Consider the following 15,565-nt stretch of genomic DNA (forward strand, 5'->3'; position numbering starts at 1 on the left):
GGTCCAGATGGATCATTGGACTTAGATGGAGCCAGACTAGCCTTTTCACCTCATCTTAACTTTAAAACATCAATACTGAAGCTGATCTTGATAGTTGCTAAAGTATGCTGAACAGCCTCTGGCAGACACCTCAGATTTAGCATAAGAAAACACTGAAATGATATACATCTTTTAACTTTGTCCAAATGGTGACACACTAAATCTTTAAAGCATGTTGCTGCAGGATGAGAAACATCGTTAGTTCTTCGGGAAACACAGAATTCAAAATAATCTTTACTTTAATCTGCATTTGGCATAGCCAAAAAGATTGCTTTTTATCACCCAAAAGAAAAGGATGTAATCAAATGTAAGCATCATTGTTCCAGGAAGAATTTGTTTCAAAGGAGCTAGATACTGTGTGTTCCAAGTCTCTGTGGTTTGGCCTCAGTTTATATCAAATAATACTGTACACTGTAGTTCACAGAGAACAGCTGTAACCAATTTCTTCATGACACCTTAAAGAGGTGAAACCCAAGAGTAAAGCTGTCCTCATGTTGCATTGACGTGATTATACTGAAGATCCACATAGAGCAAGAGAGAGACATCGTGGTGTTTCAGTTTCAAAGTGTGTCAGCGACATGTAGTGAAAGACATCCAACTCTCAGTGGGTGACAAATGAAGGCTTTGTGTTTATAGAGTAACTAGACTCCAGAGATTTGGCTGAGATGAATATACTTTGGAATTTTAAAAAGTGCCTTAAGAACATGGATTTGATTATTCACCATATGTCACATCAGTCCAAGGTAGACTCACTGGCTGAGTGTGAAACTATGGTATATACTCCTGAATATGACGCGTGTTCTGTTATAAGCCTTAATTTGAGAAAAAAAAACAGTGTCACAGCAATGTCTTTGATTGTTGGAGCCCACTGTTGCCGTGAAATTATATACTGGCAGCAGTACCTCAGTCTGGAAGGAGTTTGGTTGGAAGGAATTGGGCTGGAGAGCAGGAGGTCACTGGTTTGAGTCCCAGTGGGAGCAGAGCCCAACCCTTGGCCCGGTAGCTGGAGAGGTGCCATCACATCCTGAGCACTGCCAAAGTGCCCTTGAGCAAGGCACTGTACCCCCCACAATTCATGGCAGTGCTTAGCAATGAGCAGCAAGGCCATCTCTGTATATGTATGTGATATGTAAAAAGCAACAAAAACAGTGTAAACTATGAATTTCCCTACAGGGATGAACGAACTACAACTTTACTTTACTGTCCCCATGAACATGAGTATACCATAGATCCATTAAAGACATCCTTTTATTTTCACCCATATGCACAGGTTTTCAGCTAAAAAAAACAAAAAAAAAATGAAAGAAGAATAGTTCGGAGAGTAGGGGGTTGTGTTTCTGATGTATTTTCCCATTCTTGTCTTTTTTTTTTGCAGACTGTGGTGTCGCTCATCGAAGAAAAGGCAGGAAGAAAGACCTAAAGCTTGAGAGCTGAGAAGAAGCCAGCGGGTTGAAGTTGTCCCTGTTGAGACTGATAAGGAACTGGTGTCACTACCTCTCCTGAGAAAAGACAAAAGACAATCCACACTGAAACATGAAATTATAGTCCTGATTTGTGAACATTTATAAGTCTTTCCCTAATCAACTATGAAGTGCCACATCATGTAATCAAGGCACAAACCCTGCTGCTGCTCTGTTGATAAATAAAGTTGAAATTGTAGAAAGAGAAGCAGTATTGAAAGCTAATTTTTGAAAATGGGAACTGAATTGAAATTAAGTTCATCATGGAGTGAATTAATATGCCTTAGATCAAGCCAGATATCTAAAGTATTAAAATGGCAGCATCTCAGGTGCATGCTGGAATATTTGGATTTAGTTTGGAGGAGATTTGTTCCTGTTCACATTTATGGACATAATAGACATGGGATCACAAAGTGGATATTTAAGGAAGGATGGTGTGGCATGTACTGCTTCTTCCTCATCAGCAGAGGGTTAACTTCACCTGGAGTGAGGACATCAGCGTGGCTTTGCTGAAAGTATGATGTGCTCTGGTTTATACCTGCATGGTTCATCTCAGAGAACAAGAAGAGAACTTGTCGAGAGACAACGAAAGGACTTTTATTTTATTTAGAAACTTCAGAGGACTTTGTATCATAGCCTGACTTCCCTCCATGAACAAAGCTTTGAAACTGCAATGAAGAACGAGATGGATGTCCATGAACTGAACTTAAAGCCAAACTGATAACTACTGTTTTCTCTTCTCAATTGTTGACTATGCATTTGTACCTACAGATTGCATTTTGTTCTGTGCTTTCTTAAAGCACAGTGTTGATTAAGGCATGGTTAAAACAAGTTTTCTCCTTTTTCCAATTCCATGTATTTCATTTTTATATATTTATCATGCACAAAGAGTAAGCATTGAGCTCCAACAATGGTATATATTTATCCACTTCTGCACAATCTATGCATTTCTAAATAAACCATAGATTTTTATTATTCCTAAACCATCCTCAAAGGGCTGTTATATCCTCAAAGGAATATTTAAATAGTTCCTTTTTATAAATTAAGCTTTTAGAGCAATGGCCAATATTACAGGGAAAAAGTTAAGTCACAATTTACCTCAAAAGAATCAAACCAAGATAAATACAATATGTTAGTCTTCTGTAAATGAATTTCACAAGGCAAACCAGCTTCTGAAAACATGCAAGATGACAAACCACATTTCATTTTAAAAGCATCATACAGGATTGGCCCCCCTTTTCAGTATTCAAACTCAAGATCGAAGTTGTAACCTAGACATTTTCACTCATCCACTTCATTAGGTACACCTGTTCATCTACTCATCAATGAATTTCTGCTAAAGTTCAAACTGAGCATCTGAATGGATAGAAAGGGGGTTCAAATGAATTTGAATGCCATTTGTGGCACATGTTGGTTTAATTCTCAGGGCAAAAGGATTTATTTCTCAATTTACAAACATATGAACAGCAGGGTGGAAATTAATTATGTTCACTCATGCTACTGAATAGCTTCTTTGTGTACTTTTACATTTTGGAGAACTTTAAAAAGGCTGTAATTGTACTTTTACTTAAGTATACTTCTGGGGACATTTTGTACATCACTACATTTTGAAAAGCATCAAGTACTGAGGAAAAACATAAACACTGAAAACCAAAACAAGGAGGTCCAAGCTTTCTGGCAACAACACCAAACTAGCTGGTTGTTCTTCTTTGACAAGATGTGACGGTCAGTAGAGAGAGAATGATTTCTCATTTCATCCAAAAACAACTGTCGCAGTTTAGGTTAAGTCACACCTCAAAATAAACAACTTGGTTTGAGATTTATATTGTCTTGTTTTTATTGCACATTAAGGAAAGATCATATTTCACAGTACAAACCCCTTGGTTATCAAAAGAAGATACTCAGCACTCAGATCTTTGAGTAAATCTTAACAGGCTAAAGATTCTTTACTTTTACTTGAGTAGATTTATAGACCAGTACTTTCACTCCTACCTAAGTAAATTTTTCCCAAAGTAACTGTACTTTTACTTGACTGTGATAGTCATGTACGTCTTCCACCTCTGAGTAACAGAATAATTATTTTTCATTGTTAGACAAACTGTACCTAAAGGACTGGGGTTTTGCTCCCAGTGATCGAAAATGTCAAACATCCACAGAAAAACCCACCTTTGTCTAAAACACACCAGTCTATGAAACTGCAGCAGTCATTGTCTGACAACAGTCTGAGAATGGATGCCAAATTCTCTGTAATTATGTTGAAGCCAGTGGCCAGCGTTAAACAACTTCCAGCAAAAACTTTTTCGATGTTTCCAAAGTAGATGTGAAGCGATCACATTTTAATTGATGGCATTCCTCAGACTGGTGACTGCTAATCTGTCTAACCATAGACAATTACACAGAAGCCCAAAAAGAAACCCATTTTTTTCTATTTACATGTGATAACAGGACTTAAATGTGCTGAAATAACAACATGATGATCCAAGCTTTGCTAGCTCTCTCCTCAAGAAGAGAAGAAAACCACATGTTGAAAAGCCTGTTTGCTCAAGTTGTTCAATCTTTAGTGGATTGCTGGCTGCACTCTAAGCAGATTTCTACTCTTAGAGATGAATAAATTGCTGTCAGATTACAGCTGATGGGAGCCAATTTGTCATTCGCATGGATCACATTCTACCTGGTGCTGTATAAGTTTGCCAATGTACCATTGGCCAATACAGCTCAGACTATAAATGTAGTGCAAATGGAAACAAAAAAAAACCCTTCTCATACTAACAATCTAGACCTCCAAGAACACTTTGTAAAATCTATAAATAGAAACAGAAAACACTGTGAACATATAGACAATGCAACCAGCTTTTGTATTATTTGATTTGTACAAGAGTTTAACAAAATCTAATGCCCAGTCTGTAACATGAATACCAGGGATTAAGATCTGATTCGGGCATTTGGATACCTAAGAGGTAATGCCTAATGCTCTGTATGGATGCAAATTAATTGATATCCAATATCTCAGACTGCATACCCAGGTAATCTGAGTTGCCTTCATCAGGATTGGGTTGGTTCTGTTAATGCAAAGCGTACTGGTACACCTTAAAGACCACCCCATCAACTGACATTGTCTGTGGTATTCCGACAGTTAACAAAAAAGCTTGGTTTTATTTATATCCATCATTCTTTGCTCCAAGTGATGGAAACTGCAGCTTTTTTTTAAGATTTTGATGTTTGGTTCAGCTCTGTAATAAGAGGCAATCTTGAAGCTCTTTTGGTAACATTTGGCTTTTTATTTGATTCTATTTTATTTGTGCTCTTAAATGGGAGCCAGCTCTGGCTCCCATTTAAGAATGACACATCATAACTTGCCCCCATTCATTTGTATTACCAGTGGCTTTACTGCATACAGCATGCAGAGATAGTATGCCACAGTAACAGACAGCCACAGATGATGTATGGGTTGTTGTTTGCATAACAGGTGGGCAAGTGAGTTCCAATATCTGGTCATCGCTGATTACTTATGGTTAATGCATACTGACACCGTGATAAAATGCAGTCACTTGGCATATGAAAACAGATCATTAATCCCTGATAATGCATTGCCTGTACAGTCCCAATGAAACAACTATTGTATGTCCTGACTGCATTGGGAAGGCAGGTTTAAAAAAAAATGCACCCAAACAATTGCATGAATCCCAGCTGCATTTATAAGCATATGTTTCAATATCGCAATTGAAGCAAATGTGAAGGATCTGATTGTTTCAGTATTTCTTTCCTTCATTTGAATGATCTCTGCTTTAGTCAAAGTTTTTACAGCAAAAAAAAGGAAAAAAATGATTGGGAAAAGAGCATAAACTTGTGCTATGTTAGCATGTTTAACTTTAACAAGGCTGACCAGCCTGCATGCTCATATGGCAACAAAGTAACTGTGCATTTTAATTGGACACAAACTACCAGTCAATAGCTAGTCCATACAAGTTTCCCTTTCCTAATTTTTTAGAAATTCAGACAAGAGTGAGCATGTTTAATTTCTACTGGGAAGTTGTTTGAGTTCTAAGACTAGGATATTGAGTCAACTATACTCAGTTTTCTTGTAAACAGCTCAGGATGTCTAATATGGCTGCTGGGGTGGGCAATAGATCACCTGAATGCCCTGAAATAGTCCTGAAGTAGTTGGTATGTGTTCTTTATATGTCAATGTTTCTTGACAGAAGCTCCTGATTTTATCATTTTTATTCCTGATTTGTAGAATCCCCTCTTGAATTTCTCATAGTCAACAGATTTAAAATTAAAACCATGCAAAAATGACTAAATAAACCAATATCCAAGAACAAGAAATGTAAGTTTGCTTTATATAATTAATCAACCACGCTTAAATGTGCAGTTTAATTTCCAAGTTTCATGTTTTGTTATGATATACTTTACGATTAGATATGCCCTAGACTTCACCAAGTGTATCTCTCAAAGTTTACTGTGTGTGAATGTAAGTTTGATTATGATACATGTTCAAACCATGGCAACCTTATTTTGTAGACTTTTTATTATGACTGCAACTGTTTGGCCTGAGTCATGTATAAAATGTGTTTACTGGGGCTAAACTTGGTCTTTATGAGAAGCTCTGTAACAACTGAATGAAAAAAAAACAATAACTGTGTAATGTTTTAGATGAAATCTGAGGACTTTTGTTGGTCAATCCAAAATGGCTGTATGATTGTCTTTTATTACCATAGATGAATTCAAAAAGCCTTGTTATTACAATAATGTGATAGAACCACCCCTGCCTTACCAAAACAGAAAGATGATGACTTCAAACCCATGAAAATTGTTGTCTCTGGTATTAAGACACAGATTTTTTTTATATACACAAGATATTAGATTTATTTATTTTTGGAATTTATTATGCCATTTGACAGTACTTTTATGAAAGAAATAAAAATTAAATAGCTATTTTTATCAACTAACCTTGTGTCAAGAGTCCAATTCATGTTAAAGATATCTTTTTAACAGAAATGTTATTACAGTGTATCATTTTGCATGATTAATCTGTCAGGAATGTATTTGTTTAGAACATGTTCTAAGGGGCATGAACGTAATAACATGTCAAGTTACAGCTAACCTAAAATCTATCAATTTTACATGATGATCAATTTACACTATTAAATTGCAAGCTGAGTCTGTAAATGTATTAATGCCTTTTTTTCTGCAATGCATGTAATGAAAGTTGTTTGTATTTTGCTTGTACACAAAGAAACACTGGCAGGATTGAAAGAGTGAAAACAAATTCCAAATCACCGAGAGGTTGGTGGACAAAACCACTCCACATGAAAAGACTCAATCTACCCCTCAGGTTATTTTTTTTTTCTTTCCAAGGAGCCAAACAACAACAGCACAGACACACACACACACACAATAAAAAAAAACAAAAAAACAAAAAACAAACAGAAAAAAAAAAACAAAAACACACAAATTGATAAAAAGAAATTATATTACAATGTAATAATAATAACTACCAATATTATTATTATTGTTGTTGTTGTTATTATTATTATTATTATTATTATTATTATTATTATTATTATTATTTGTAGTAGTAATAGTAGTAGTAGTAGAAGTAGTAGTATTATAACTTATGATAATAATAATAATAAAAATAATTATTATAACAACAACCAGAATAATAATAGTTAGTAATAATACAAATATTACTTTTTAATTATTTATTTATTTGTTTTTAAAAATATTCTTTTATTTAATCTATTTCGTATTGTTGCTATTACTACTACTCTTGTTACTCTTATCATTTACTAGAGAAAAGCAGCAACTATCTGTTGCATATCAACTACTTAGTGCTTTAAGTGAACTGAAATTATATATTTTTTACTTTTTCCTGAGTAGAATTGTAGACAAGTATGTTTAACTGTAGTTAAATAAAGTTTAGTCTTGCCTACATTAAATGAGTACCAACGGTAAATGGATGGTAAACGGAACAGTTTCAGGTTTTGGAGAAGTTGTGCAATTTTTTTTTCTATCAGTCTAAAAATATTAATGTTTGAAATGCTGCATGCAAAAACAAAGAGGGTCAAAGACTCACAGTTGTCTCGTTATCTGTCAGACTGTTATTCAAACTCGCACATTTTGACCCTTGGTACTTGCCGTACCTTATCCACCGAAACAGGAAATAGAGAAAGTAAGAGCTGGAATATGAAAAAGAATAGCCATTTACAGGAGGAATAATTAACTAGACAGTGTTTGGAAAAAAGACATCGTATGTATGGGTTACGTAAAATTATCTTTATATATAATTTTACAAGGGGGGGCTAACAATATGCTCGTACACTTGAAAATGACTTTATTTTGAAATACCCGCCGGAAAAGGTTTACGTAAGGATTCCAAAGTACGTATTTATCTGCTAGAGTTGTGTTTTGAACAGTTACCCTGCTTTTGAAGACATCGGATAATGGCCTCCGGTGCTGGAATTCAGATACCGAGCCGTCTGCCGTTACTGCTGACCCATGAGGGAGTCCTCCTCCCGGGCTCCACCGTCCGGTTCAGCGTGGACTCTCCACGGAACATGCACCTGGTCAGCCAGCGGCTGCTGAAGGGGACTTCACTGAAGAGCACAATCATAGGAGTGATTCCCAACACCAGAGACCCAGACCATGACACCGACGACCTCCCCACACTGCACAAGTAATAAACATTTATTGTTGGTGACTAGAGAGGAAAATAGGGGACTCACTTCCTGAGTTTGATACAGTGTTGCTGTTTTTGTTGATACGAAACAGCTGGTAGTACAGGGAGTTCCAAACTGGGGTCGGCGCCCATCCCAAGCTGTCACTAAACAAACCTTAAAGGTCTTGAAGTAGTGTAGAACATAAGACATAGTTTACTGCTTGTAAGTTTATTGCATTTTTACTATCTTAATCAAAAAGTTCAACAAGGGGATGCCAAGATAGCATAGTTTAATTTTCAATTTGATTTTAGTAGAAAAAAGGCTAATGCTAATGATTGACCTATTCTTGCTTCTTCTTTGCTTAATATTGAGATCACTATTTGAATCTTTTTAGCACATGTCACACCGTCTATCCTGCTTGGTACCACTCCAGCCTGGACAGGAAAAGAAACTTGCTACTTGGGGATGCACAATATAGTTGGCACGATATCGGGATCCTATCTGCAAATACTGGCTTGGAAAGTTAAACATCATTATTGGCAAATATGACAATTTCTGCAGATATTTAAAGCCAATGTATTGGCTATCAACAGTATATGTCATATACCAGCCCTGAATATACAAGTGTACCATCAGGTATTGGTGGTTGCCTGGGCCGCAGCACACTCATGGAGGCCCATCATGAGCCCCAAACATTTTGAGCGATGTGTAACAACTGCTAGACCAGCTTCCTGGCTGTCTCAGCACCGCTTGATTCACCTTCTCCTTACACTAAAGACGTGGTGTTTTTTATGACAAGAATGTTGTGTATACATCGGTATCTGTTTTGGCTAAAATGAATTTTAAGCATCAGTTATTGGCAGAGAAACAATATCATGCGTCCCTGGGGCTACTTACTGGATGCAAATGCTCAGTGAATAGTCTTGTTCATAAATCTCCCAAAGTAGAATAAGACTTCCATATAATTTGTGTATGGAAAGCTCAGAAAGTTTTAAGTAGTATAAGTGTCCTACTAAAAATTTTGTGAACTGTAGACAGCTATTTTCCCTAGTACTGTCTTGTAACAAGTTCAGAGAAGGCTAAAAGTAGCAAACAGCGGTCTTATGGGTAATGGGACTCTGTTTCTGCGTGATGTTCAACCAAACAAAATATTGAAAACAAAGAGTGCTTGCAAACACTTCTTCGTGTAGTCTTAAAACTATTTTGACGCTTTAATGAACAACTAAAATCAAGCTTTTTCATCAAGCTTTTTCATGCTGTAATGTCACTGCCCGTGTACAGAGAAACACCACTTTCAGTCCAGTTGTTACACATTCTCTGTGAGCGCCTTTGAGGAGACTAAACTCATGGACAGAGTTACTGACAATAGTGTTAAGCAGCCTGATTCCATTACTTTACTTTCTATAACTTTTATGGCTTCCAAAAACACCTCAAATGTAATTATCCTCTCAACTGTATTGTAATCTAATGTCAGTAGTGGTACATCTGCCATCCACTTTAGCAAATGACATTGCAGTAGTCACTTTTCTGCAAAAGGTCTGTCTTGAGGATGCACAAATGTTACAGCATTATGTCAGCTTTGGCAGATATTTGGTTAGTAAGTTAATTTTTGCTATTGGAAGATATTAAAATTTCTGATGATATTTACAACCGATATATCAGCGTTAAATGGCAGCGTGCACTCTCCAAAAGTATAGGGACAGTGAGGCCAATTCCTATATTTTTGCTGTAGACTGAAAACATTTGGGCTTGACATCATAAAATGAATATGAGACAGGATCAACATGTCAGCTTTTAAGCAAGGGGGACACAGTTTAAGCAGCCTTAGGTTTTATTTTTTACTTAAGCCAATTTTTCTTTACTCCTTATTTTGTGTCTTAAAAACACTGACAACTATTTAGATATAGGCTTACTAAGTTAAGTATTTGTTTCTTGTGTTCTACATAATTTTTGATATCTGAAAACAGTTACTGAGTTCTCTCTTCTAGAAACGTCTGTATGTTACCTACCAAGGGGGGGGGGGGGGCGAGCAATGCACAGAGACATGGACTTCAACCTTTCATCAGCAGTCAACCAGGCCAGTCTGGTTACTGAATAGCAACTGTTTCTCTCCATCTGTCACAGTTGCTAAGACATAGTTACTTTTATTTCAAAGTTTTTATCGGAGGTGAAGACCATCAGAAAAAAATAATAGGGATGCATGACAATAACTTAAAGTTGACAGCTGATGTGAACAACATTTTATTCTGCCATAAATGATAGATATATTGTTCTTCAAGTATGAACATCCAGTGATTTAAAAAAAACTGAAAATAATGTCTATGAATTGCATGTACATCATATGGAAAGAGCTACAAACAGTACTGGAACAACCTGATGACAAAAAGTGAGCCATAAAGAGTACAAAGTAACAATACATGCCCTTTTTATGGAGCTAGTACTTATAAATGAAAATTAAATCTCCTTATTAAACAGCAGGCTTGCAGGGTGGTTTCTTGAGACAGTCCTGACAAAATAATACTCCTGTCAGAAAATTATATTAGTTGTTGAACTTCAGTCTAAGGAACCATCTTTAAATTAATGAAGGATGATAATAAAGAACATATTCAGCTGAGATACAGTGCTTAACAAATTTATTAGACCACCTGTCATATTTGTCTCAGAGACCATCCAGCATCATGAATTGCTTTAATGTGGACTCTTTCATTTTCAGTGAGCTCTCCACGTTTTACCATTTTGAACAGGAATAAGGGATTTCAAACTGAATTCACCAAAATTTGAGCCCACTCTGAGCTCACTGGGCTTCTCTGAGAAGTCAGAAATGAATGAAGCATAACACTCAACCACTAAAACTAATTTACCTGTTCAGGAATGCAAGTAAATAACTGTAATTTGACATATTAATCAAGAAATATTAATGTGCTTTACTATTTTTTCAGTTTTTTTGTAAATCAGTAAATTTGAAAATTCATGGATAACAATAATAATTATATTTTAGCATTAAAAATATCATTTAGGTTAAAGAGCTTCTACATATTGGAGTATTAACCATTGCAGAAACATAAAACATGATTTTGGTAATTACCAATGCTGTTAATTTAGGGCAGCTGTGGCATAAACCTTACTTTGGTTAAGGTTAGGGTGGTCTAATAAATGTGTTTATCACTGTACATCTGTTGGTTCAACTTTAAATGCCACACACTTAATGGAGTCTTTAAAATGTAGCATTATGGTACACTCATACATCCTGTCAGTAAGGACTGAGTAGAAAAAATCCATCATGAATCAATCAATCATTGTAATTATTTCGACTCATTGCAAATTCAAAAGAAATTTTCATATCTGATCATTTTTTATGTCATTCTAATTTTTAATAATGAAAAACATATGAAAAAGGAAAGTAGATTTTTTTGCAAACTACTCTACAAAAAATTAACTCTTGAATATTTGCCTGGTGTGTAGAGAAAAACATATCTGCCGCAAGATTTAAGTTAAAAGTTGTTTTGAACCGGTATTTTGACATAACCTTGTGAAGCAGAATGATTTGCCAGGCTCCGTCTCTGTCATCAGGCAAATCCATCCTGAAAAGCTCCAATCCACAACATTTGTGCCTAACAAAACACTGTCCGAACCAATCGGTGTAATTTGGATAGTGTGAGGCAGTAGCTATGGGCGGAGTTTCGTTATACTCTAAGTCATTTGCAATGGCTGCCTTCAGTGAGACGATCAGCTCGGATATAGCTCCAGCATAGCGTGGACCGTGTTTCTGCATGAAACAAAGAATGAAAACAACACTAAAAGCTAGAGGTGTGAATCTCTCCTTCTTAAGAAGATTCAATGTAGATCTCGATTCACAGACTACGATTCGATTGACTGACGTTTGATTAAAATACAGAACGATTCGGTTCGGTCTGATTCGATCCAATACAGTCTGATTATAGAATCAAAATAACTTTTTGCTTTAACAAAAAAAAACAAAAAAGGGGAAAACAAGATAATTTCTTAACAATCTAAGTTTATTTGATCTTATTTATAAAATAGACTAAATGCCAGGCCTCCTGTGCCATTCTGAAATTATGTTTAAGAAAGTTTTCATCACACCCAGGTGTCTTACTTTGACATTGAATTGGGAAACAAATATTAAAATGAGTTTTTACTGGTACATGTTCGTCCTTCTGTACTTGTAACTTCCCTAGCATTATTAATCCCAATAACAGTACAAACTAAATATCAAATTTTCCCAAGAAGCACAAATTAAAACGAATTTAAATTCAGAGATTTGGATAGACAGAGCTCTGTGTGTCTGCTAGTACAGAGGAACAAGGGCTTAAAATAATATTGAAAACAGTCAAATTAAAACAGCTTTCTATACATTTTTTCCTTTCATAATTCCTCTTAATGTGAGTATTCAGTCCACATGTCGTTAAAACATGGTTATTTCCTTTCTCTGCATATCTGACCATTCTTGATTGTTTTTATTCTTGAATTAATTCACTGGAGAACAGCTGATCTCCAGCTCAGTGAAGTCCTCTCTGTTTAATATCATATCAGTGGGCTCAGATGTATTGATTATGTCACCAAATCAATCACTCCCAACAACACTTTACGGTTGTATACCCTGTGAATGAACGGGCTCTTGTTACGGTGATAACTGAAGACTTCTCCGAGTTTTAATTTAGAAAAGGGTTTATGTTCGGGTCTGTGTGTGCTGCGTTTAGGGTTAGCATCTTAACTAAACTTTAGCTCCGCCGTATCAACAGGCGAGATTTATGAGCTGCCATAGTTCTTAATCGCTTTTCTCGAAAGCGTACGGATGGGCAGACATTTTGTAAGTTATCCTTCCTTCATATAAAGTCCAAATGAATTTCTCCTGAGGTGCAGAACTGTAACTGAAAGACGTTTAGGCGACGACCGGTGAAACCCATCCAGCGAGCACCCATGGTGAACAGAACTCCCATGAAAAGGTAAAAGGTCAACGCCGGTCACGCGAGATTACAGATGCTGAGCCAGAGCATGGCAGAACAGGCTATGAAAACAAGTGGCGGAGCCTCGTGAAACAATCTCTAACATTAAAACCGGTCCAAGGACCGGTTTGTGCCGTATTTTTACCGGTCCAGGGCTCCGCGGACAACGTCAAGATTGGTTAACCGATCCATATCGGATTATCTTTACGCCACTACTAAAAGCCGTTCATGATGGGAAAGATGTTTTCAATATAAGCATGAGTTTGTGAGATTTACAGGGGGAAAGGGTAAGTTGTCGTATGAGTGGTTGTGTAAAATGGCTGCTGGTAGAGTGATTAGCTCAGACTTAGCCACAGCAGCAGTTTTCCAAAGTGGACAACATTTCTTTATTTAAACAATGGCAGGGAGCAACACTGAATGCTTTTCATGACAGAAAAGATTTTTTTGCTCTTCTTCCGGTCTGCTTCTGCATGAGTTTGCGGTTGTTGCGGGTAGGCTCTGCTGGTGTATCCAATGGCTGCTGCCATGCTAGCTATTAGCTTGGATGTAATTGTAGAGAAGTGGCAGTTTGATTGGAACTGGACCACATTTCTTTTTAGAACAAGAGCAAAGAATCACACTGAAGGCTTGTCTTGGCGGAGAAGACATTTTTGCATGTCTTCTGACCGGGCTTGGCATCAATATTATTCACAGAGAATCTCTGCCATTAACACTCTACTGCAGCGGTGGCTTATCAGCTCAAGTGAAGCAATGTCATTTTCTCCTGTTGCTCTGATTGGCCTATAAGGGATGTGACAACAGGACGTTCCTCCAATCACTTACCAAGAATTTTTTGAAAGCCCTGTCTTTCTCAGATGCTTTTCTATGGGAGCTTTCCCATAGACACTGGCATCACGTTGATAAAATCATTCAGACATTCATAATCATATCATCATCATCATAAAAAACATTATGCAATTGTGTCTGCCTTTTAGTATGACAGTCTGCTCTGTGTCTTTCTGTTTTTCACTGTGGCCTCCTGTTGCTTTTCAAACACTGGATCAGTTGAATTCAGAGCTCTTGGAAATCAGAACATAAATTTTTAAACAGAAAAGAAAATTATAAGAACTCCCTTTCCCTCTCGTTGTTGTGGTACACCGCAGTAATGTGGCATGGATGCAGCTTCTGGTTATCCAATCTGCTTTTCCATGAATAAACCCATGTGTCTTTGATTTAGAGCTTCTTGAATCACCCACCATACACACACACACACACAGATCTGCAGTCATCCAGCCTCATATTTGCAGCAGCTTCACATTAAATCCATGCAGTGCAAGCCCATAATCAGAAACATACTGTCTCTGTTTGCGTGTGGGTGTTTTAGTGACATTGCCAGGGACTTCTGCTAATTTCCTCACAGCTGTACTATTTGTTTATTACACTTTTTTATCTCTTACTCATAAATTTTGTCTCGTAAATGTAAACTTTGACTGTCACTTACTTTGAATTAAATTTGTCTCCTTGCTTGCCAGCTGCTCAGCTGTCAAACAGTCATTGCGCCTGTCACACCAGGAGGTCTTTTGTTTGTGTCTTTGAATTTCATAGACCTATTAAGCTTTTCTGAATAATGCTGTCTTAATTAAAACACTGAGGCCTTTGTATGAAGCATGTTTTGGCAAAGCAACCTGCTCATAATATGAGATGAGTCCCCTATGACCAAAGAACAGTGCTTTCAGATGGGATGTTCCTGGAAATTAAACTTCAGGTCTGGATTAAATTGGGGAAACAGGGAGAAGAAAATTTAATTTGAAAGTTTTGTTCATAAAGAAAATCACATGGGAATCATATTGTGTCACTAAATATATATGTCTTAAAACAGTTTTACTCCTTTTCAATGTTTTTTTTTGTTCTTCTTCATTATGTAGCTGCAAAGCATGTCTGTTAGTGCCTGCTGATAGTTATCTGATGCAATCTTAAATCAAAACCTATAGGCTACTTCTTACTGTGATGATAACACTGGAAATCATTTGTTCAGCATCAGATTTTTCCCAACTTTATTAACAACTTAAAGGAAAAACATAGAAACTGAAATTTCTGTGCACCACTTGTAGTCACCCTCTGCTAAAACAGTGAACCTTCATTGATAACGAGCTACAATGTATGCATACAGTCTACATACAAAAATCAGCCAAATTTGGACTTATTGTTGCGAAACTCAAGAGTGTATTTTGAGAGCATGACTTGTTGATTGTGGGCTCTGATTTTCTTAATAAAGTTTTTCTTGATAACAAATCAACGGACGGAGTTGTACAGTCTGTGATCAGCCATGGGCCAATCGAGTGCTGATATTAGATATGGGTCTAATCTAACTATCTGATGGGGCTAATCCTTTCAACCAGTGTATACAGTTCAGTTCTACGCTACTCTCTGTTTGTAGCAGCATGTGTGCATACTACACATC

At 36.7% G+C, this 15,565-nt stretch overlaps 2 protein-coding genes across 2 annotated transcripts in view; both read left to right on the forward strand.

Moving 5' to 3' along the window:
- Positions 1-6,592, forward strand: part of il34 (interleukin 34) — a 93,912-nt gene extending 87,320 nt beyond the window's left edge. The window contains exon 8 of the mRNA XM_041796586.1: positions 1,415-6,592. Coding sequence (XP_041652520.1) covers positions 1,415-1,473 — 59 coding nt within the window. The 3' untranslated portion in view covers positions 1,474-6,592. The remainder of the gene's footprint in view (positions 1-1,414) is intronic.
- A 1,284-nt stretch (positions 6,593-7,876) lies between these two features.
- lonp2 (lon peptidase 2, peroxisomal) overlaps positions 7,877-15,565 on the forward strand; it is a 47,070-nt gene continuing 39,381 nt past the window's right edge. The window contains exon 1 of the mRNA XM_041795349.1: positions 7,877-8,178. Coding sequence (XP_041651283.1) covers positions 7,946-8,178 — 233 coding nt within the window. The 5' untranslated portion in view covers positions 7,877-7,945. The remainder of the gene's footprint in view (positions 8,179-15,565) is intronic.

Source organism: Cheilinus undulatus, linkage group 9 (assembly GCF_018320785.1).
Source record: "Cheilinus undulatus linkage group 9, ASM1832078v1, whole genome shotgun sequence".
Taxonomy (NCBI): Eukaryota; Metazoa; Chordata; class Actinopteri; order Labriformes; family Labridae; genus Cheilinus; species Cheilinus undulatus.